This window comes from Hyaena hyaena, unplaced genomic scaffold (genome assembly GCF_003009895.1).
Source record: "Hyaena hyaena isolate Hyena2069 unplaced genomic scaffold, ASM300989v1 scaffold_153, whole genome shotgun sequence".
Lineage (NCBI taxonomy): Eukaryota > Metazoa > Chordata > Mammalia > Carnivora > Hyaenidae > Hyaena > Hyaena hyaena.
Genome location: NW_024080785.1, coordinates 1509761 through 1535284, shown reverse-complemented (window position 1 = coordinate 1535284; position 25524 = coordinate 1509761). Strand labels below are relative to the sequence as shown.

At 38.2% G+C, this 25524-nt stretch overlaps 1 protein-coding gene across 3 annotated transcripts in view; it reads right to left on the bottom strand.

Moving 5' to 3' along the window:
- Positions 1 to 5754: 5754 nt before the first annotated feature.
- Positions 5755 to 25524, bottom strand: part of ANLN (anillin actin binding protein) — a 48622-nt gene continuing 28852 nt past the window's right edge. For 2 of the 3 annotated variants that reach the window (XM_039239139.1, XM_039239140.1), the window contains exons 14-25: positions 24997 to 25179; positions 23585 to 23711; positions 22650 to 22698; positions 22501 to 22557; positions 22003 to 22041; positions 21438 to 21459; positions 20515 to 20627; positions 19283 to 19336; positions 14454 to 14540; positions 9509 to 9616; positions 8500 to 8672; positions 5755 to 7076 (exon numbers count right to left, since the gene is read on the bottom strand). In XM_039239139.1, coding sequence (XP_039095070.1) covers positions 6953 to 7076; positions 8500 to 8672; positions 9509 to 9616; positions 14454 to 14540; positions 19283 to 19336; positions 20515 to 20627; positions 21438 to 21459; positions 22003 to 22041; positions 22501 to 22557; positions 22650 to 22698; positions 23585 to 23711; positions 24997 to 25179 — 1136 coding nt within the window. In that variant the 3' untranslated portion in view covers positions 5755 to 6952. The remainder of the gene's footprint in view (positions 7077 to 8499; positions 8673 to 9508; positions 9617 to 14453; positions 14541 to 19282; positions 19337 to 20514; positions 20628 to 21437; positions 21460 to 22002; positions 22042 to 22500; positions 22558 to 22649; positions 22699 to 23584; positions 23712 to 24996; positions 25180 to 25524) is intronic. The other variant, XM_039239141.1, reaches the window with a different exon arrangement.

The following is a 25524-nucleotide window of genomic DNA, read 5'->3' as shown; positions in this document are numbered from 1 at the left end:
TGGAATTATCGAATGAGAACTTTATTTATTTTATTTTTTAACATTTATTTAGTTTTGAGAGACAGAGAGGCAAAGCATGAGCAGGGGAGGGGGAGACAGAGAGGGAGACACAGAATCCAAAGCAGGCTCCAGGCTCCGAGTAGTTTGTCAGCACAGAGCCCAAGGCGGGGCTGGAGCTCAGGAACTGCGAGCCACCCAGGTGCCCCTCGAATGAGAATTTTAAAGCAGCCATAGTAAAAATGCTTCAATGAGCACCTACATACATGCTTAAAACACATGAAAAATAGAAAGTTTCAGCTGGAAGATATCTCAGAGGCCACATGCCCATGAGTAATTCAAGGGAAACCCTTCTGCCATCCTCCTCTTCAGTGAGGCAGAACTGCCTCACAGAGGGAACACCTCCCTTCAGAGGAGGCACCTTCCTCCAAGCTGTTCTCGTCCACCCTCACCCCTGTTCCCTATTCCCTTTCCCCTCCTTTGCAAAGGAAAAACACACTTTCTGCTTCTCTCTACCATCACTTTCCTGGGATGTAAGAATCTCCCAATACTAAAAGAAAATGACAATCCAAGTGATGGTTTCCTGCATTCTCGAGGCAAAAATAACAATTTCTTTTGCGAGATGGGTGGCTTTCATACCTTTGCTTTCAACAAAAGTGAAGGAATTCGAAGCAGCGGTAGGGCCTAGGGCCGCTTGGTGGTCCCTGAATGTCCCTTTGTGCATTTTCATAATAGACGGCCTGTGCAACTCAGCAGGGTTTGGGGGTCACTCAACTAAAGATGACCTTTCCTAGCGACAGGGTATGGGGGGCTGTGGGATTAAGTTCTTGCAGGAGGGCTGTGAGAAGCGATGGGCGCAAGTTCTGTGTCTTAATCTTAAAATGACCAGTGATGAGCTCCCGCTCTCTCCTTTCCTGAAAGCTGGACTCTGGAGGTGATGCGGGGTCTAGCTTTGACTATGAGGACAAGAGCCACACGCTAAGCTACACTAGGTGTAGGGTCCTTGGTCCCTGGATGTCCTGCAAGTTGAGAACCACCTCTCCATCCAGACTGACACCCTTTCTAGATTTTTATATAAAGAGAAATTTCTACCCTGTTCGATCCACTGTATTTTGTTGCTATTGTTCATTTTTTATGGTAGCACAGTATATATTCTGCCTGCTATGTCAGCTAAAAATAATTGGGTGTATCATTATAAAAATAATTTTTTTAAAAAATATTTTTATTTCTAGGAGAGAGGGAGAGAGAGACAGCGTGAGCAGGGGAGGGTCAGAGAGAGAGGGAGATACAGACTCTGAAATAGGCTCCAGGCTCTGAGCTGCAGTCAGCACAGAGCCCGACGCGGGGCTCGAACCCACGAACCACGAGATCATGACCTAAGTGAAAGTCAGACGCTTAACCGACTAAGCCACCCAGGCGCCCCTAAAAAAATAATTTTTGATAAATCACTTGAAAGTCCAGAGAATTGGGTGATTTTGCAATAACAAAGCTTTCATTTTCATCTAATTAGGTTTTCTATAAAAATGAAAAAAAAAAGAAATAGAATCAATGCTAAACCACGCCTCATTCCAGAAAGAAATGATATTTATCCATAGATCCATAAGCCGGGTGATGAAAAGTCCATCCGTTTCATTAAGGAACACATTTCCTATAAAGTTTTACTCTTTATGTTTAAATTTTTTCAGATGTCTACTTATAGTTTTGATCATCTGTGAACTGATGACTGTAACAATAATTCAGTTCAAAATAACCTTTTAACATTTAAAATCTTATGGTCACAGAACATTTTTAAAATTCCATTTCATTTTATATACACATTTTGCTCAAGCATAAAAATATAAATTACATTAGTGTAAAATTATGTGAAAGAACAGAAGCAAAGAGAACACTATAAAATTTCCAAAAATAACCTATTCATGAATTTTTAAATTGATGATGGAGAGAGGGATAAAATTGTACTTACATTTAGATTCTATTGGATTTGGTTTTAAAAACTAATGTGGAAAATTTAATCTGAAGTGGTAGTATTTCCAATGTGATGGAAATTACATCCTCTGCAACTTTGTAAAGTGCTAATGAAAAATTTTAGATATCAGCTTGAAAATGGGAGGGGCATCTATAGCCTCTTGGGGTTTAGACCCCTTAGGGTGTGAACTCCCTTAGAGCTTAGAGATTACGCCCCAGATGGCCCTTCACAGGGTCTCCGCATCCAGAGGTTGGCAGTGCTCCGGCTCCCTATTTGACAGCCCTGTGCAATTATCACACATGACAGTTGTTGGGGTCTCCACATGTCCCACCGGCTGGCATGTCATGAGCGAGGAGGAAGACCTACACATCCCTCCATGGCACCTCGTTTTGCATGACTGCACAGTTTGGGTGCTCCTTTTCTACAATACTTATAATGTTCCTTTAACAGATGCTGACTCCTGGGAGGGAGTTTGGATGCCACCTATCATCTGGGTCTAATCACCCTCATCCTCTCCACAAATTCATCCTCCCTCATCTCGTACACTCCTGTTGACCACTAACCTCAGGTCCTCCCTCCCCTCTGCTCTCCCCAATAGTGGAACAACATACTCAGTTCTTTATCCAAACTATCCATCCCTCAACATTGCCTCACCAAACTATTGTCACAATGGTCTATGGTCTCTACTCGGTCTTCCATGCACTGAATGTTCCTTTCTGATTTTAATTTTTAAAGTACTCACGTGCATGAGCAATATGAAAATATTCTCATCATAAGCATACCAAACATTCTAGAAAGAGTCAAAAGTCAGAGCACTCCTCTCCCCAACACTGTTCCCAGCCTCTCTCCACTGCCCTTTCCCATATAAAATGTGGTGTGGTTCCTTCCATTCTCATCTAGGTATTTACATGCATGTTACAGTGTCATGTTGCATGGCATATCTTTTTTCCCACAGGTTGTTCTGGAAGATTTTTCCAAACATATAAATACATGTACATGTTTACATACTAGGTTTGCTTCTTGAACACTGCAAGGTGTTTTCCAGAAAGAATGCACCATAATTTCCTATTAGTGGGCTTGTAGGTTCTTTCTCATTTTTGTCCCTGTTGATTTTCAAGTTATTTCCATTTTTTCCCTTCATTATTTTGTAAATGTTTATTTATTAGAGAGAGAGGACGCAAGTGGAGGAGGAGCAGAGAGAGAGGGAGAGAAGGAATCCCAATCAAGTTCTGTCAGTGCAGAGCCCAACGTAGGGCTCAATCCCGCGAACTTTGAGATCATGACCTGAGCAGAAATCAAGAGTCAGACGCTTAACAGACTGAGCCACCCAGGTGCCCCTCAATTTTTTCCCTTTAAAACACTGTTGTAATGATCATCCTTTTATGTATATCTTTCCTCACCCACAAGTTCATCTGAAGAAAGTGGAGAGGAAGGAGTTAAAGCAGCTGGCCTTTGGTTCCAGGAAAAGAAGGCAGGTGACACATCTAAATTCTTGTAAATGTGCTGAAAACTGGAGCTCCAGGGTAATAGACTAATGTTTGCTAGATCTCTTATCTGTGGAATGCTCTTAGAAGGACTGGGCTGGTTTAGGATAGCTTATGGTAAATAAGCTTAGACTTCATGGATCTGTGAGGCAAGACTCCTGATAAAAGGCACACATGCTAAATATATGTATTTATATAATAGCAGTATTTCCTCACCTATAGTCTCCATCTGCGTGAGCTCACGTGAGATCTTACCTACTACCCTGGGCCAAAGAGAGTGTCCAATATGAGGATGAAAGACCCGGGAGACACACAGGGTGACACAGACTTCTCCCTGCTTCACCAGAACCTTGATCATTTGTGTCCCTGAAAGTATAAGCAAAGCTTTTTATATGGGTTAAGGTCTCTGATGCATGTGCGTCTGACCCTGCGTGTTAGCAGAGATTACTGGAGGTAGTCAACAGGCCATCTAGGAAGGCTGGCTTAGCAGTTCCTATTCTCACCGAGAGTCTGTTTCTCAGCAACATTGACTATAGTTTCCCCAATTTGAGGGCCAAAGGGCCAGTTACACCCATTTATTTTTTTAAATTTTTTAATGTTTATTTATTTTTGAGAGAGACAGGGTGTGAGCAAGGGAGGGGCAGAGAGAGGGAGACACAGAATGTGAAGCAGGCTCCAAACTCTGAGCTGTCAGCACAGAGTCCGACATGGGGACTGAACCCACAAACCGTGAGATCATGACCTGAGCCAAAGTCGGACGCTGAACTGACTGAGCCACCCAGGTGCCCCAGTTATACCCATTTAAAATGGAATTTTCCTGTTTATTAATTATCTAAGTTACCTAAGCTTTAGTTTCCTCACACAATGCCTATTTCCTAAGGTCAGGTGAAGATTATTAAGAGATAATCCACACAAAACACCAAGAATATCACCTGGTACATAGTGAGTGCTCAGTGATAGCTGGGCAATGGAGCTCTTTATATTAAATTTTACACATTAACTTTTTGATTATTATGTAGGGTGTAAATGTTTTCTCCTTGTCTGATGCTTGTGTTTTAACATTTTTCAGTCAGGAAATTTTTTTTTTTTATTTGATCAAATCTGTTGTTCTTTTCCTCTGCAGATTTTGTTGTAACTTGATTTTTTTATCGAAACTATTTTATTGAATTAACTGCTCCAAATCTCAGCTCACATTTTCTTTACCTTGCTCTAGGATCCTGTGGTCAGAATCTTAAGATTCTCCTTTGGTCTCACCAGCCATCACTCCTGTATTTCTTTCATGGAAGGCAATCGTGAGCCACTCCCTTTTCTCTTCCTCCCTAAAGAACTCGTTCCTTTTGTTCATGCTTTTCTTTCCATATCACACTCCCTGGATGATCTTATCGACTTGAAAGATTTCCACAGTCCCCTGCAGTCAGATGACAGAGCAGCAGTTTTCCCTTTTACCTGGTATTTCTAACTTTATTCCACGATCACCTTACATTTCTTCTAAAACTAAACTTTACATCCCTTCTGTATACACCGGGAAGGAATGGCTGAAAAGGGACACTTGTGCTTTTTTTTCCCCTTCAACTTACAACAAACAGCATGTATGGAATATTTTTAATGAATAAAAGAATACAAATATGCCTGCATATTCTAGCTGGAAGCAGTCTCGGAGGCCGCACAAGAACTGGTAAAAGTGGTTGTGACAAGGGGAGAAATAAGACTTTTCACTTAACTTCTTTGTGCCTTTTGAATGTTGTGCCATGGTAGGTAATGTGTCTTCAAAGGTAAGTACAAGCTGGTCACCAGAGGGGAGGTGGGTGGCACGTGGGTGACATAGGCGAAGGGGATTAAGAGTCATGCTGAGCACCGAGGAAGATAGAGAACAGTTGAATCATCATATCGTACAAAAACTAATATAACACTGTATGGTAAGTGTATTGGAATTATCAATCAAAAGGCAAAAATCAGTGTAAGTCTAGAAATAAATAAAAGGGGTCCTCTCATCAATCCCATCAAAACTGTTCCTGTTTGGGCTGGGGGTGTCACTTCTCCACTCAGTTCCTGCTAAGCACTCTCTGGGAAGCACCTTCTCGAATGCACATCTATGTACCATATTCTGTTGAAATGCCCCAGAAGTGGGTCCTTCATCCACCTACTCATTCAACAAAGACCCTAAGGACACATAATAAGTGAAGCACAGGGCTGGAGGTAGAAAGATGAATGTGGTACTACTATCAGTACAAGAAGCCCCACAGCCTAGGGACCCAGCAGCCATACCGCACGTTCACATAGCATGTTGTAAATAACTGATCCCTTAAGTCCTCTGCAAGCATTTATTTGGGTAAGAGATCATAAAATATATTTTTATAATACACATAACAAAAAACACATTCGAATGAATACAGAATTAAATGACAGGAGGTGACAGAATTTAGTGTTTATAAATGAGATCATCAACAACTTTAACAATTCAGAGAAGAAATTCAAAGTGTAAAGTTGTGACCATGCTTTACAATATTTTATAATAAAAAATAAAGTATTGGGCTTTCAAAGGTAATGCGTGACTTCATAGTTTTTCAAAAGGTTTCACAATGTGCTTCTAGACACTGTCATGCATGGACAGGGAAAAAAATAAAAAGACGAGAACTTTGGCAGGCAAAGTATTAGTCCATAGCAGCTTGGTAACGTTTACTTTCTTTATACAAAGATTCTTCAGTTTACATTTATTCTTGTTACAGGAGCACAAAGAACTGATATGCCAAGTGGAGTCTGAGCGATATAGCAAAAATAATTATTTTTAAAAGCCTGTACTCTATGGAAATGTGCACCACACAGCATCTACAGAAACTGAATAAATGTAAACCACGTGATTATTAACTCTTCTATAGAAAATATTTAACCCCCAAATCCCACACAATATCCCCTACGTCCACATCTCTTGTTTAACGGCAGCCTCAAGCTTTAGACGAGTGTACACTTGCTATTTAAAAAGTTCTTACCTCCATCACTAAAAATGCTTCTGTAAAGTCCCTTGGAAGTTTTCTCAGTACTCTGCTAACAAGATACCTCACAATCAGTAAACGATCACAGAGCTGAGGACACAGTACCGAGGCTAGAGGAAGGATGAGCAAGTCGGAGGTTTCTGTCTCCAATCCCTAGAAGACGTTTCTCCTTCGAGACCCACAGCTCCAAGAAGACAACTCGAAATTCCTTATGTTTAAAAAAATATTTTGTCATCAATAACTGAATAATTATTCAGGAAAATGAGGCTTTTAAATTAAGATTTAGCAAAACTGACTATAATGAATTTTCTTCCAATCATTTATGAATGACAGAAGAGGAATCGGTTGAAGTTTTACATACAAAAGATATAAATACTGCATAACATGTAGTGAATATTGGCACATACCCTCTTGTATTTAAAGCATAAAATGCAATCAGCAAATGTGATGCTCTTAAGATACATTTATGATGTAGCTCAAAAAAACCTCTACACGGCTTGGAAACTTCCCACAGCTTAAGGCTTCCCAATAGGTTTGTAGCAAGCATCGGGTTGCCAGAGGCGAATATCAACAAGAACTTGATTGAGTTTTTGCATCCAGAGATCCCTCTCTTCCTTGGTATCTGCAGACAGCCAGTTCCTATAGGAAACAGACATAAGTTCAGGATCTTTTCCCTCATTCCATTCCTCCCTGTACTTTTGCTAGCGGGGGAAGAAAGCCTAAACAAACCAGTAAAATGAGTTACTGTTTACTGTCTTTTAACAGATGCTAATCAAAAGTCCCATAGTGAGGTGCTTCTTCAATTGCAATAAAGGAAAAGTATCCCCACAGATTAGTTAACTGAATCAAACTTCACACTGATCACATTTGGTTAATGATGGAGTTTCCACACTAAAAGATTGTGACTGTCTTGAACGGGTGGTCTGGACTGGGCAATCTGGTGGTACGGGACAACCACTGAGTGTGAGCCACTTCCTAGCAAGAGCCAAGACACCACAGGTCTTTATCTAGAAGCCTCCCAAATTCTTCAGACACGAGCTCCCCAAGAGCTGGAATCTCCAGCTCTGGACCTTCACCTGGCTCCACAGGTAATATGAGTCTGTACTGTCTCCTACTATTTTTGTGTTAGTAGAACATGATATTTACAATAAATTATTTAAAGATCCTAAGACCTTGTCTATCCCAACCTCTCTGTCCCTATCAGGAATCTCTTCTTTGCACCCATAGTTAGCCACATATTGAATAAACAGTTGATGAGGCAGGCAAGGGTGAGGGAGAGGAGAATTCCCTAACTCACAAGCCAGATTCTTCTTTTAGGAACAGCAGCTATTAGAAGGTTTATATACTGTATTCATTCTGCATCTTTGTAATTTCTCCCCACTGGTGCTAGAAATGGGATAAGCAGTGAACTGATCATCTATTAGTCAACAGAGAGCACACAACACTTAATAAGAGTGACCGTTTGGTGAGCTCATTCCATGCACTTGAGACTGTGCTGTAAAGTCCCTGTCGCTGTAAAATCTTTGTCACTGCTCCGTGGAAATCTAGGTTTACATCCTGACTTATTACCAAATGTTACCATGGCAAGTTACTTAACTTTGCTGACCCTCACTCCTGATAGTTTATTCTCTTCATCTCCAGCCAGAAATTTGCACAGTAGCATGAGATTGTTTTTGTCAGTCAGTTGAGTTAATTGAGGGCATTTTTTGAATGGAAAGGAAGGGACATGTAAAGTCTCTTTAAATAATACTTGCCTTTTCAATTGTATACAAAATCTTCAAACTTAACCGAAAGTACATTAGCTAACTGCCATGGCTGCACTATGAGTACATTGGAAAACTTGATTAGCTAAGATATAGCTTGAATGTCATGCTTTTCTTAACTATATTAATTTGGTTATTAGATTGTTCTCTTACTGATGTGTGTTTTCTTTCCTCATTAAGACTGTATTCTCTTCAAAGACAATATCTCTGATATTTCTTAAAGTGGTAACAACATTGCGGGCAATCGATTACTTAGTGGACAGAAGTGTTTATATTTATATTTATAGCCTAATACATACTTGGTGACACAGAGAGTGTCCCTGCATTGGCTAACAAGAGTCTCTCGGTCATCTTCTCTCTGTGGTCGGACAGTAATTAATTCAAAAGTGTTGCGTCTTGCACAAAATTCTCTGTTGGCTGGTTCTATTTGATGGCTTGTACAATTGGCCAGATTTATCCTTCCTATGGGATTCTTTAAAAGCAAATTAACAGAAAATAAGATCATTTATATCAATAAGCATTAAGCAGTATTTAACTTGGTACAAACTTAAAAAGCCATTAACTGAAAAGTTAAAATTTAATTATAATAGGTTTAGAGAAACACATCTGTTATTGTCTCTTGCTGGACATAAAAATAGAAACCAAAAATGTCAACTGGAGCTTTTATCCAACTGAAAACATAAACTCTTTATTATGGAATACTTCAAACAGATGCAAAATTAAAAGCACAGTGTAATAAACTCCCATCAACCAACTTCAACAATCAGAAACACAGATTACTTTGTAATTATTTATTTCCATTTTCCAGTTTGGGGATAACAAATAACAATACTTGGGCAATAACATTAAATTCTTTAAAAATAAGACTCAATTTATCACATAAAATCCTATTATCAAATTTCAGAAACAAAATCAAAATCACTATATACCTGTGGTGGTTTTCCATTAATCACTATTTTATCCCTGATTTAGGCAAGTCAACTATTAATAAAAACAATGAACTTAACATATTTCTAACTAAAAATGTTATTAAAAAATGGTATGAAACATTCTGAGAGAAAAGACATATGTGCCTTAAGGTATTTTAAGAGTGATCAAATCACAGGTAATGGAAAAAGACATACAACTTTTAAACAAGTACTAACACACACAGACACAAAACACAGGTCTCACAACAAGAACATTTTTAATGGCTTAGTAAAGGTACTCAAGGGGGAATCTGGGTGGGTGTGGAGACCAGAGGGAATTCTGTATGAAATACTAAAGAAAGTTAGGGCTTTCACCACTAACCAGGACTATTAATATTACCTTTCGTTTCTCATCATCAGGATAAGTCCAATAAGAGATACAATTTCCTGAAAGAACACACCATCTTCGATGCCAGGCACCAAAACCACTAACATCTTCAAATATGGTCTGAAAAGTCAATGAAATACTAACTTGAGAAACTTGAAGATCAATTAAATGATAAATCTATGTGTTAAACTTCCATGTGCTGACATATTTCATACTTTAAAATCTCCTTACATGATTTTTACTATCTTCTACCTTAGTAATGAAAATCACTGATTGCTTATATCCGGAAATTGACCCAGATTTTCAATTTCATCAATAAGCACACAGCATTTAAGAACTTCTAGACATCGACCCCTAATCAATACTTCTATCTAATTTAGACCTTTTTAAAGCATAGTGTCCCAAACCAAATGCTCCTTAAAGAAAAGTGCTCTACATGTTGGAGAGTAGAATATTGTGTCTTATATGTTGACAAAGCTATTGATAGCTTATTATGTTAGACTCATCTTAATACAAAAGACAGGCATTTAATATGCATTCAGAAGAACAAAATAGGATTGATTAGAAAGGAGTCATCGCGTGATTATCTGTGCTGATGGATGACTGTGATAAACTCCAGAGCTCCACATGCATACCCATCGAGCACATCTGACATAGCATCTCCCTGCAGCCTGGCAGCTGGCCAGCTCATGTCTTAGGCGAGCGCAGGCCTTACAGACTCAAGCTACATTCTAAGATGAGGGAAGCAGTCATGTTGGTTAAGGTCAGGACTCTGAAACAGGTAACTAACAACTTCTGGCTCTTTTCTGTGGAAGTACTTCTATTTAAATAGTGTAAGTGGTAGCTGCTCCCCCCGCCCCCTGATCTCACAATTTTTTTCACTGTAGTCCTAATGAGCCTTAATTAATATAAAAGTCTTTACTTTTGATTTAAGAAGAAAAAAAAATTCCTTTAGGAACTACTATTTTTTTTAAAGCACAAAGCAAGGTAAAATGTAGCAATGTTTCAGATCAGAGGTTGGCAAACTTTTTCTGGAAAGGACCAGAGAGTAAAAATGTTAGACTTTGTGGGCAATAAGGGCTCTGTCATAACTGTTCAATTCTGCTAGGGCAGTGCAAAAGTAGTCCTAGATAATATGTAAACAAATGAGCCCATGTTCCAATAAAACTTTATAAAAACAAGCAGTGAGCCACACTTCGCTGCCCCCTCTAATACAGATAATCCAAAAGCAACTTCGTGTTTGATTTCAGAATGTATATGGCTTTTTCACCTTCACAAGGATCAACTAAGCCTATACCAACCCTAAGATAGTGGACATACACTCTTCTTGATTCAAGAATTTGTGTGAATTTACCAAAAGTTGGCTTCAGTTAGGGGTACAAGCTCTGACTATGGAGGAAAGTTACTTTGTACGAAGAAATGTTTCCATGACAGAATGAAATCTGAAATTTATTAGCTTAATTCATTAGCCCAAATTAATTTGTTTACTCTAACCATACATCCTCTTACCCCACTTAGTTTCTTCCTCCCCAATTTATCTGCTTTCCTCCCCAAGGCATGCTTTTTCTAGGCAACACTGCTCATGACCATCCAGAGAAAAAGACAGGCATGTTCTTTCAATCTCAAGCACAAAATTAGTATAAATGACTCACCAGCTCCCTCTTATGTTTATGTTCACCTTTTACATCATAAAGGTAACAGACAAGGAAAAATTTGATGAATAAGAATAACACATTATTATTATACCCTACTATAATCAGAGAAGAATAAAAGGAGGACAGCATTTTCATTTTTACAGTTGAGGAAAGTTGAGGCCAAGGAAATTAAGTGACAGCACATAATCACAAAGCAGAACTGGAAACTTCTAGCTAATCCAGAACTTCCTCTCTTGCTGCTCCTCAGTCAAGCCAGAACCAGATTAGTACCATTTCAGAATCACTTAGCAAGAGTCTCTGGTTAGTAGTCACCTTCCTTCCAACTGTTCTGGCATATCAGGAAGGAAAACTGAACAAGCAACTTTAAGTTACTGCCTTTATTTTATAAGAGGTAGAGGCAGTTAAAAGGCATGTTTGGCAGAATTAATTTTGGGGAGTTCTGACCAGTTTCTTACCACATATCTATATAAGCGTGGATGTGATAAGAATGGTCTATGAGACCCAAGACAGAGTAAACCTGAAGGGACCTAACACTAAACTAGCCGAGAGCCGAGCTCAAAAATTAATTAAGTCTGACATTATATGCAAATGAACTAGCTGCCACAACAGAGTCTGTCAGTTGCTAAAGGCAGGCTACGGTAAAGTATGAAAATATTTACACTAAAAGGAAAAGTCAGTAGGTAAACATTGCCTTCAGGTCAGAAATTTATAAAAATACTTTTCCAAGAACGTCTAGTGCCATCTACTGGATTTACACTGAAAAGCTAAGGCAGACTCATTTACAGTTATATGGGCCACAGAGCTCTTCTTTCCGTACCCTTTGATAGCAAATGCAAACTGATTTTGTGATATCCTTTGTATCATTGAAATTCTTGCTTCAAAAAAAAAAAAAAAAAAACCAAACTGATTAGATTTTATCTACTTTGTGCACGATACCCACAACCTTGTATATATTCTTCACACATACTTTTCTCCTCTGATAATGGAAGAAGTATAGTTGACCCTTGAACAGCCCAGAGGTTAGGGACACCAAAAATCCACATATAACCTGACACCCTACTACCCCCACAGAAGTGAACTGCTAACAGCCTACTGCTGACCAGGAGCCATACTGAAAACATAAACAGTCAATTCACACATATTTTGCATGTTATATGTACTATATGCTGTAATCTTACAATATAGCAAGTTAGAAAAAAGAAAATGTTAAGAAAATCATCAAGGAACAGAAAATATACATGTATTTATTGAAATAAATCCATGTATACTGGACCTGTGCAAGTGTTGTTCAAGGGTCAGCTGTACTTCTGAATAGGCTCAAACCCGTGAACTGTCTTGGGTCTTACTTCTCACTCTTATGACCTTGCTGCACGCAATACTCCGTAACCCTAATGCAGGTTCCCCATTGCATCTTCAACCCCTCTGCCCTATTAGAAGCCATTTGAATTTAAAGATTCTCAAGTCTCTCTGATCTTACTTAAATGTCACCCAAACTCCTCTTTCACCCTACACAGCTCTGCAGGTATCACACTCTCTTTCCCCTTTGCAGCCAAACTGTTTCAAAGTGCTGCTGGTGCTCCCATTCCTCACCTCCCATCCTGTCCATCACCATCTGCAATCTAGATTTGTGCTCCGCCTTGTAAATAAGTCCCATGGTCCCTGCTGGGTCCTGAGCTAACCTGACCACTCCACCTTTCAGATTCTCCCTTCCTGGGGAACCACGACACACCACCCTCCCCCAAGCTCCTTTGAGAGCTTCTCTCGCTAGATCTGTGGTTTACATGTGTTCCTCCCTGTTCTGCTTTGCTCAATTCCCCCTGCACTTCAATTACTATCTCTATGCTACAGATTTCCATATCTTCCTCTCAACCAAAATGCCTATTTGAGCTTCAAACCCCAATCTTTGGAGGTACTTAAAATTCAAATTGTTAGAAACTTAATTCATCCCAACTTCCCACTTTATGTAGGGAATGACTTGCATGAAGGAACTTTCTGGTAATGTTCTATGTCTTAATAGAAATTTGGGTTACACAGATGTATGTATGTGTCAGAACTCTGGGATGTAAACTTAATATACAGAGGAGCATGTTAATGTCTACAGTACTTTAAAACTCTTCCCCCCAAATGTATTTTCAGCAATGGGCAGAGGCATAGCTAGAAGGATGGCTAGGTAGTTGATACATGATAAAGCAAGGACCCTAAAACATGTTAAAGGCGCAGCCTAGATGGTGGGTATATGGGTATTTATTGTAAAATTCTACCAACACTGCTGTGTATCTGTAAGTTTCCACAATAAAATGTGGGGGGCAAAAAACACCTTATACCCAAACATGCACACTTGTTCCTCCCCCAAGGTCCCTTATCACAGTGGTATCACGGCCACCCAACAGGTTGTACAAGGCAGGATCGGGATGAGATCCTTGCTTCTGCTTCCCACGCCCGATGCCACACAGCCAACCCACTGGGTCTGCCCTTCCTCCTGCCTCATCTCCCCAGGCCGGCGCGTCTCGCTGCCAGGCCCCATCTCCTCTCTCGGAGTGACTGTCCCCTCACAAGTCTTCTTCAGGGTCGCCAGTCTCCAACCTCCTTTCCACATGTCAGGCAGAATGACTTCTCTAAACCTCAAATTTTGATACTATTCCTTTGCTTAAAACCCTGCAAGTGTACCTCACTGGCTTCGAGATAAAGTCCAAATTCTTTCAAAGGCCCTTTAACAACTGGCCCCATCTTCCCTAATCACACTGCCCTCCGCAATCGCTCTCCTCGCTGTCCCTCCTGCCCTACACACTCACACCCTAAACGCTGGCTGAAATACCTGCCACTGTCTGTGTCATTCTTTTTGGTGGGGGTGAGAGAGGAAAGGCCCCTCCAGGCCGTCGTACATGCTCTTCCCCTTACCTGGAGCACTTCTTCCTCCTCTTTCTCCTTGTCTAACTCACTCGGCAGCTTACCAGTTACTTCTTCCAGTGGCTTTCTTTAAGCCCCGGTACCCATACTTCAGACCTGCTGTCCCATCAATGACCCCCACGCACGCTACGCTCCCACCTCTTACAGTACCGTATCGCACTTGGCAGTTTACCTGTACTTTCCCCAACTACACTAAAACTTTCTGAAGGGAAGATTATTTGTCGTGGCCTATTAGATCCTAATTCCAGCACAGTGACTGGCATATAGCAGACATGCAACCAATCTTTAGTGAACCAACTTATCACTTAATCACAAGGGTTTTCATTCCTATGTGAAACCAAGTCTATACTTCACGACAGAAAAAAGGAAAATATAGATGAAGTGATGTTACTTACTAGAAAACCTCTTTCTTCAACACTTGAATTCACTTGACATTTTATTTTTAAATAAATATGACCTTCCAAGGGACATAAAAAGGGTACCTGCGAAGACAGAGGGTAAATTGTTTGCAAAACAGTTTCACTGTGATTTTTTTTCCTGATAAAACATGTATAAATCATGAATAAAGAATATTATGCCTTGAAAGCACAGTATTTTCTAAAACTGGAATGGAAAGATGTGGCCAATAGGCCACTGGTTCCTTAGCAACAAATGCTTTTGAAGAATAAATTCATTCAAAGTAGAGTTTGATAAAAACAGAACCCTAAGTCTCAAGTTAATGTAATAAAGAAAACACAGATTTAAGAAGAGAATACATGTGCTTTTCCATTCTCCACCAACAGAATATACTCAACTGGTAAACTAATATAACACATTATTACTCACCAATAAAGAATAGTGAGCTACAGAAATGGAAAACCTGATCTTCAAATTCATATGGATTTGTAACTATTATTATTAATAACCAAAACAATCTTCAAAAGGAAGAACAAAACTGGAGGAATCATACTTCCCAACTTCAAATCTTAATCCAAAGCTACCGTAATCAAAAAAACAGTGTGGTAAGCGTATAAGAAAGGTACAGACCAAAGGAACAGAATTGAAAGTCGAGAAATAAACCCATACAGCTATGGCCAATTGATTTTCAACAGAGGTACCAAGACCATTCAATGAGGAAAGAGCAGTCTTGTCAACAAATGGTGCTAGGGAAACAGCGTATCTACACACAAGAGTGAAGTTGGTTCCCTACCTCATATCATATACCCAAATCATCAAATACCATAACCTAAAATGGCTCAAGGACCTAAATATAACAGCTAAAACCATAAAACTCTTAGAAGAAAACATAGGAGTAAATCTTCATGAGCATGGATTTGGCAACAGATTCTCAGATACGACACCAAAGCGTGAGTAACAAAGCAACACTGGAACAGATAAATCAGACTTTATCAATATCGAAAGCTTTCCAGAGGTTTCTCCAAAAATATAAAAATTAAAAATAGAACTACGACATAATCAAATAGGTATTTATCCAAAAGAACTAAAACCAGACTCTCAAGGGATGTGTACACCCCCACGTTCACTGCAGCATTCTCCACAACAGCCAAGAGGTGCACACAACCTAAACGTCCATCCACAGATGAAGGGATACAGACAATATGCTGCTCAATCCTTTCTCCCCACTTCTGAATATGAGAACTACTCTAGGCCACTGTACTTTTCAAAGTATGAAGTTTGTCTTCCAGGCTCTGAAATTCCCCTGCATATGCTCTTTTTTGTGCCCTAACCCATAGCCCCATACTTTGCACAGCAGATCCTTGAGACCAACTATCATCTCTGTTTCATGTTGGTTCCCATCGTCCACTGCCAAACTCTATCCAGGTATTCGACAAATGTCTGCTAAAAGAATACTGTTTGGCCCAATAAGTACCAAGAGTTTTCCTAATGGAAGGGAAAAAAATGTGGCACACAAGTAACTCCTGGCTTTTTAAAAGTTTGGCCACTTCGCTTTTACAAAAGACCTATCTGTTTTTGCTAGCTGAAAGAAATACGAAGAGGATGTTCACTTTTATGAGAAGACAAAAAGCAAAAAGAGCATTCAGCATTTGCTTTGCAGGTGGCTGTGACGGAGGCAGTGTGCGCCCCAAACAGCAGAGTGGCACCAGCTTTTTCCTGGGGGCCACACTCAGCATCGAGTCACCATAGCTCTGACCTGTGTCTGCGGGAACGTGTGCTTTATTTTATTTTGTGTATCTGTTAGCAAGTGTGTCCTAGAGTATCAGAAAAGCCTGAGAAAAGTTACTTTTGAGTGTAAAAAAAAACTTCTGAGTATAAGATTAGTTTCCAACAATTCAGTCCTCCAACACAATAAAGATGAGATAAAGGGTGAATTCTTAGCCAAAAAGGACAGATTTCAAGAGACTAATTCCATGAGACAAACCTTTAATTTTTGAATCTAAAAGGCATCCAAAATGTAGAATCAAAACATCAGGTACCTCATTATCCTTTTTGTTATAAATTCCCTCTTTTTTTTTTTCATATTGTCAGTTTTAGGCTCCTCAGGCTCAGTGCTAATTAACAGGATCCCATGTTGAACCCAGAGAATGCTGCTGGTAAAACGAATCTCAGAAAAATGAGTAGAAAATGTTCACCCTTTCTCTACAGCTGTGAACCTTGTCCTGATGAGTGAACTGAGAATATTCACAAAGGGTCAATATTCCTATCCCATGTGGAATGTAGAAACATGTGAAAATATATGAACCTATTCTGTTTTCTGTTTAACAAAAGGGTCTTTGAAGATATTTGCACTTCAGAGATTATTGTTAAGAGCTATAAAATGTAACTTATAACCAGGGTAGCTGTAACTTTCATAAAGTGGAGGATTTCTGAGAGAAAGAGGTACTGTTAATAATTATACAGGCCCATTGGGCATACACCAGGAGCGGCTCTGGGCAGAGCAGAACACACCTAATCATTCTTCCTAGAACCTCAACATTCTACAATGCTAATAGGTTGTTTTACTTCACATTTGTTTGCCCTTCTGCTATTTAAATTGCCATCTATATTTCCAGTACGGTATAAATACCTATGAGGCTTAAGTCAGCCGATGAGCTGTGGGATGTCCTTCTCTCTTTATCCATGAAAGTGTAATAAAATTTATGACTATTTTGGATTCTCTATTCAAAGAAAAGATTTGAGGGCCTGTGACTCATGAAGATTCATAATTTAAAGTCCAGCCTGGATGCCAGACTTAACCTCAAATAAGAAGGCAATCGCTATCAGTGGTGTCCTAAATCCATAGAGCAAACAGTCAGGGTTACCTCAATGGGAATTCCATTCTGAAGGTCATCTCAGAGATAACCTTTGTGACTGCTGTATTGTTGGTGATGGCACTAATAAAATCAGCAAACACGCACTTTATATCACTGGTATTTGGTTGGATGTGGATCACTTATCTATTTTCTCAAAGCCAATTAAATAGGATTATTATGAGTATAGAAGGTCTTCCATTTTTCTCACCAGTTTAAATAACATCTAAACTTAACTATTTTAAATATTCTCCTACATCAACTATAAACTATTGGAACAAATATTTGCTTCCTCCTGCCTCTCACAAAAGCACATTTGGGACAAATTTTACATCTAAATGTATTCGATTCAGAAAGCGATTTTAGAGTATTAGACACAACCAATTAAATTAAGTGATTTCATTTTGTACTCAATCATGTGGTTGGCTATTTAAGTCATAATTTCAAAGATATTAAGAGACTTAAAATATCGGAATTTTTTTTAATTTGTAAGAGTGATATTTTGAATTAAAATGGCACCCAAAACATTTTTCAAGACCAGTTGATACTTAACATACTTCACTGAAATCTCATTTTATGATTAACAAAATCTCTTACACATGTAGAAATTGGCACTTTGTAATTTTCTATATACCTACAGAATGCTTGCACTTGATATTTGCAAGGATATTAAAAATCCTTAAAAAGCTGTAAAACATAATTATACTTAGTATAATTTTAGTGTTAAATCCGAGATGCTGGCGAGGATGTGGAGAAACGGGCACCCTCCTACACTGTTGGTGGGAATGTAAACTGGTACAGCCCCTCTGGAAAACAGTGTGGAGGTTCCTCATTAAATTAACAATAGAACTCCCCTATGACCCAGCAATAGCACTGCTAGGAATTTACCCAAGGGATACAGAAATGCTGAGGCGTAGGAGCACATGTACCCCAATGTTCATAGCAGCACTCTCAACAATAGCCAAAACATGGAAAGAGCCTAAGTGTCCATCAACGGACAAATGGATCAAGAAGATGTGGTTTATCTATACCATGGAATACTACATGGCAATGAGAAACAATGAAATCTGGCCATGTGTAGCAACATGGATGGATGTTGAGGGTGTTATGCTGAGTGAAATAGGCAGAGAAGGACAAATATCACATGTTTGCACGTATAGGAGAATTAGGAGGAACTTAACAGAGGACAATGGGGGAGAAGGGGGGAAATAGTGGGGGAAAGGGGGAGAGACAAACCATGAGAGACTCTTGAATGCTGACAAAAACTGAGGACTGATGGATGTGGGGGGGAAGGGGGGATGGGCACAGAGAGGGGCACTTGTGGGGATGAGCACTGGGTGTTATTTGGAAACCAACTTGACAATAAACTATTTGTAAAAAAAAAGAAAAAGAAAAAGAAATAAAAGGCATCCAAATTGGGGAAAAAAAAATAAAGATTGAACTACATAGAAAAAAAAATTTTAGTGTTAAATCCATTTTAATTTCAAAGTCACTAAACAAAGCATCATCTACATAGCAATAATCCTATTAGCCAAATGAAACCACTTTTATCTAAAACATCACCAGTAACTCAATATAAGGGAAGTCAACAATATTCAATACATTTTAGTTTTAGTTATTAATTTGGTATTTTAGTATTTTAGTATGCAGAAAATCAAAGTTGAAGTGACTATAGAATCTTAAAGAATCTTAAAGAACTGTAACATTAAAAAAGAATATAGAAGAAAAGACCGAGTACCAAACATGCATGAAAAATGTAAGAGGACTGTCAAAGAAAGCTTTAAAGAATTATGAGAGTAAAGAAAAAGACACCCATCTGTAAGAATCTAAAGAAAGAATAATGTACATTATGTCCTTAATTATTTAAAATAACCAAGAACACATGAGAGTGGTTAGTAAAATGAATACATTTGAGCCAAAAATTAAGGACTGATTTTTTTAAGCTCATTAGTTTCAAGCAAAGAAAATATGGCAACCTTTTCCTGGAACATATAGCCCAGTAGCTCTCGCTCTTTTACATCATAATTTATCTAAAATGAACAAAATAAAAGACAAAAAGAAAAAAAGACTCAAGATCACTCAATCTGTTAAACTAGCTGAATTACTAAATAAAAAGTTACACAAAGTTTTAAAAATTAACATGTTAAGGTAAAATACATCTATGCATTAATGACAATCAAAATTTCAAAGGTGTCTGTTTTAGGTCTATCAACTAAAAGAAAAGTGTTTCATAGAATTTTAAAGATAGATTGTTTTAATCTAACCTAATATTCTCCACTGGGAAAACAAGATCCTAGAGAAATGAAGTGACTTTGGTCCATGTTAAAAAGGAAATTACTAGCAGGGTCAATATGAGGAAGCAGGCCTCCTAATTTTTATACTTCCTCACCTCCATATTCTGACTAGGAAAATCTCTTAAAATATTTAAAAATACCTCGGTATTATATCACAGGATTCAGGTCAACAACCAAAGTTGGCCATTAGTTCTCCCACTCTTTAAAATGGTCTTGTTGCCTATTAAAAGTTCAGTCATGGGGTGCCTGGGTGGCTCAGTCAGTTAAGCGTCTGACTTCGGCTCAGGTCATGATCTCACGGTTCATGGGTTCGAGCCCCATGTCAGGCTCTGTGCTGACAGGCAGCTCAGAGCCTGGAGCCTATTTCGGATTCTTTGTCTCCCTCTCTCTCTGACCCTCCCCTGTTCATTCTGTCTCTCTCTCAGAAATAAATAAAACATTTAAAAAAATAAAAAATAAAAAAAGTTCAGTCATGTCCCATTATGGTGAAAAAGCACTCAATAGTGACAGAACACAGATCTGAACTACGAAGCTTTTAATTTGGGGAAAAGGTATGGGGAAAAAAATCCCTTAGATTCATAAGTACTTTTCTAAGAAATTAAACTATCTTTCCCTACCTTGTCAAAACTAAAACCATAAAATAGTACTCATTTCAAAATACTGGTTCAAATGGGCAAGTTATTACGGTTAAACCTGTAAGCTTAACATGAAAGAAGTAATACATACTTATGTGGTCAGAAGTAATTTATTTAGAATAAATCACTACACACTACACTCTGAAGATCTAACTATTGAGAGACAAGAGAGAAATACTCCCAACATTAAGAATGTTGGTTTCAAATACTTGAAAATGTTGGGGCATTTCCGTTGACCTAATTTTTCTAAAAGTAAATAAATAAGTAAATTGGGATTACCTTGTCCAGGGCAAATTTAGTGTTTCCTACTGAAGATAATGACAGTGTGTAAGACCCAACAAGGGCGAAGTTGCTGGTGCGCACAGCATGGAGACTGCCTGGACTGGCCATGACTGGAGAGAAAGGGAGTAAAGTTTAGTTCAGAGTGATTTCTGCAAGTATAAATAACAATTCTTCACCTCGCCCCAAAAGAATTAAATTAAATTGTCACAGAGAAAACTGCCATTTTCCTCCATCTCTAAAGAATGAAAGAAAATTGTTAAGTATTTTACATTAACTTAGGTGAGGGAGTATAGACATTCTTTATCATTCCTTTGGGATGGATGTATTTTTAAGACACAGAACTTAAAAATGTGCACATAAAGCAATTTTCCCAAAAGGGATGTGAAAAGACTTCATTCCTCTAGTCTAGGATGACATAATTAGCAGCAGAGGAGGTGACTAAAACCAGCTCCATCCTAATCCCCTTTGGAAAACTCAGGCCTAAAGCCATTCTAGAGAATGCCATTCCAAATCCCTAGGAACTAGAAAGATGCTTTTCTGACATGGATACAATACCAGTCACGATCAGCAAAGTTAATGAGGTCAAGTCCACAGTGTGGAAAGCACAAAACAATCCCTAGAACAACAGAAGTTGGGGTGAAGAGTGATGCCACTGGCTGCACCTCTGGCTGGGTGACTGGGTATCATACGGGTACTGCCTACTAGAGCCTGTATAACGTGATGCCTGGAAGCCCATGGCAACATGTGACAGCATGCTATTCTGCCCAGCAATCTTGTGTGTTACTAGAAACCTACTGAAATTATTATTCAAAGGAGATTAAGGCGAGCGTTCATCAAGACGCCCATGTGTCTAAAGCATGTATGCAGTTGCTTAGCTCATTTGCTGAATCTAGTGTTCAACATAGTTCAAGATCACTCACCTGAAGACTGAAGGCTGCTCTTCTAAAACAAAATCAGGGTAAGGAAGAAATAGAAGTTATTTCCTTTATTCAATACAAAAATGTAAATATTGACCAGTAAACGCTTTAACACTGCAAAAGCTATGTTTCAGAAAACATTATTTTTTTCTATTTAAATATCAGATGTTTCTCCCTAGTATATTTTATTTATTTATTTATTTATTTATTTTTTAATGTTTGTTTATTTTTGAGAAAGAGATAGAGTGTCACAGGGGGAGATGGGAGTTGGAGGGGAAGGGTGCACAGAAAAAGAGGGAGACACAGAATCCAAAGCAGGCTCTAGGCTCGAAGCTGTCAGCACAGAGCCCAGCACCGGGCTGGAACTCACGAACTCTTGAGATCATGACCTAAGCTGAAGTTGGACGTTTAACTGACTGAGCCACCCAGGAGCCCCCTCCCTCCGCCAGTAGAATATTTTAAAGATTTCTACAGTGCTAAGAGTTTAGAAATGGTTAACCAATTTACAATTATGTGTGTAAAATGAAGATTTCTCAAGGGAGCTAAATTTTTTTAAGAATTTACTTACTGTGGTTATAGATGTGAGAAGTCGCTTTGGAGTAATAGCCTAGAAGAAAAGGTAACAGTATACTTCCTGCTAAACATTATGATTCAGAGCTTAAAACTAACCGACCTAGAGATACTCCCACATAGAAAATAATTCTTAAATATGAATGCATTTATACTTGAGTCCTCCATTAAGGCTTTACCCATACTGCCATTCCTGTTTTTGTTAGAGCTAAAATAAAATTCTTCTAAATGGTGACTTAGAAAAAACACAAAAGAGCAAAGACTGGGAAGGCTAGACACCAACCTACAAGTTCTCACAGCTTATGCCTGCATAGTCACCACATCATTCTTAAGTACTGGTTACCCAAGAACTTGGTGAGGCAAGAGCTCAGAGGAAAGGCTTGAGAAACATTTAAACAGGTTTTCAAAGCTGGTTGTTAAATAAATATAGAGAAGTTAAAACTGATATATCTACTGTTTCTGATAATGATACTTTTCCTGGGTTTTTCATTCTCACCTTGGACTTATGTGCCTTTTTCTTCTTATCAGGGCCTGAGAGATCTTTCTTTTGTACCTACAGACAAACCCAAAGCATAATGAGTTTAAGATCTACTATGTCTAAGAGAAACATAATATTGATTATTTTAGAAAGCTTTCACTGCTTACCAAGCTGTAAACTTCAATATTTATTTCAAAGTCATTGGACACATCTTGCCTGGAAAATATATCATTAAATAAAATTGTAAGGAAAACACATACTTACGCCATTAAAAATGATGCTTCTAATATTGTTACATGATTCTGACAGTAAAGGAATTCACAGTGTTTTTAATTAACTACAAGCAGTAGTTACAAACCATTAAAGAATATAAAAATTCATAAGACAAGTCTACTTTTCCTATAATACAAGTCAGATATTTTCTTCAGTATTTTACAATTCAAGAGCTCTCATAAACAGTTTTTTCTAGCTGGATTTTGACTCTGCGTTTTCAAAATAAATTTGTGACACTGAATACATCTTTTCACTGAGTTGGAATATTAAGTACATTATAAGATTTAAAGCATATATATAAAATATTAAGGTCCAGATCTTATACATGTTTTTATTTATTTATTATTTATTTTTATTTTTTATTTTTGAGAGAGAGAGACAGAGAGACCAGAGCATGAGTGGGGAGGGGCAGAGAGAGGGAGAGACACACAATCTGAAGCAGGCTCCAAGATCCATGCTGTTTGCACAGAGCCCGGCATGGGGCCTGAACTCATGAACCATTAGATCATGACCTGAGCTAAAGTCAGATGTCCAACCAACTGAGCCACCCTATATCTATTTATATAATATATAATCTAGACCTTAGTTATTTATATATATATGTTTTATGATATATCAAAACACTAAATACATATATTCACATGGAAGAAATGTACTACTCAATGGAAAGAAATACCAGAAATATGTAAAAGATTTAAACCAACAAATTGAAACAGTTATTTGTTCGTATGAGAATGAACACATTGTATTTTAAAGGTTATACATTCCATCTGTACTAACTCTATTAAAAGAAAATGTGTTTGAACAAGCAAAAGCCCAATTTACTTACAGAGTAAATGTAGTAGGGAATGTCAGAGCATCACCATTAAGAGAATTTGAAGTACATGCTAATGGTGTGGCTACCATATTTTCAGCTCCTGCTTTTAGTATAATTAAGAAATAGTAATTTGCTGCATCTGCAAAAGGTAATCACATTACATAATAAGCACAAGCAAAATCAGATTCAGCTACTCAGCATTCTGGAAAACCAAAGGAATAAAGTAATGCTTTACAGTTTATATTATATATTAGTAATACTAATTTATATAATTTATGTAAAAATTACTAAAATCAACTTTCCAGACACAAAAAGCTACATAAGACATATAAGCAGTCATAATCATCATCAATAAGCATCAGCAAGATCTCTTCCTATTATTTATGTAAACTGAAATATCGCCATTCTATAGCCCTCAATTTCTGACTTCACAAGTTACCTATTGATTCCTAATATTCCTCAAAAAAAAATTAGGGTTTATTATTTCAAAAATAAAATACTTTATTTCTGTGAAAATTACTGAGATAAATTCTGATAAAAACATAAACGGTTCCTTCACTATCTGTCATTAAATACCCACATATCTCAAGGCACATACTATGTTACCAATAGATTTCTTCCACACCACACCCAAATCGGACAACAGCAATAATCAGAACCTAAGTCACCTCATTCCTACAATAATGCTCCGACTTTTTAAAGATCTCCATTCTTTTTTTTCCCTGTACCTCAGATTCACTTCTCACCTATGTCTAGCCCTCCTTGCCCTCAAAGAGAATGGTCCACACAAATGAAAATTTAAAGGAATCTTAAGGTAACTTCACCAAAATTTAATGAAACTTTATTAAGCTTGCTATAATTATCCTGCTGTGTTTTCAGATCTTGGTGCCATATTCTCCTTTACGTTGCTATGATTTTTCATAGAATACATGTTTATACTTATTCAATCTATAGTGACAATGGCGATACAATTTCAATAGAACCATCTTCACTGTGATGATTTTCACCTCTACAACCAATCATTCAAGATTCGAGGGATGGATTTAAAACAGAAGAGAATAAGTAAAATAGATTCTCTTAGATGTCCCAATACTTTCCACAATAAAATTAAATAATGAAAGTTGAATGCTCTGCCATGTCAAGATGATCTCATCTTGGGAAATACTTCATGCTCAACACTATGTTTACCTAGCCTTCCTTCCAGTTAGAGCCATGTCCGTTACCATGTGGATCAGCAACCATGAATGAAATTTTCCCATGGTTATTTTTATGCACATATCTTCATCAACGGAACTAAAGGCCCAAGATACAAGCTGCACATCCTTCTGCATGCTCTACTTGCTCACATTTGCATAATTCCTGTCTAGGTAAGGTTCACAATGTAACATGGGATCTAGAAACGGTGCCAATAAAAATCACCATACCTGGTTTCTGAACTGTACCACAGACAAAATCTGCTTTTAGAGGCAAGCGGATTTCTGACAAAGTAACTGATCCCTTGGATGCGACAAATTCACTTGGGGATATGGGACCAGCCTTGTTCTTCCTCTGGGGCCCTTCATTCTTCAATTTATTCAACTCATCAATCAAAAGTGTTCTCTTCTCAGCTATGTAAAAATATGCAATGTCACAGATATTAAAATTGCAGCTGTACGTAAGATCAAATGCAAATGTACGTAAGATCAAAGGCAAGATCAGTACTTCTCTGTACAAGCAGGTGGTGGGTAGTTGAGTAGAACCTTGACTGCCCATCTGTTTACCATGTCTTTGTAATTTAATGCTTGAACTTTCAGCCAGGTTTCTTGTATGGTACGGTATAATCTCTCCACCCTAACATGCCCTGTCATCTGTCACTACACACACATAACAAAGTTAACAGACTTTTTTAGCTACGTGTAGATAGCTAGGTGTACACACATACACACACACACACACACACACATTGATTTTTT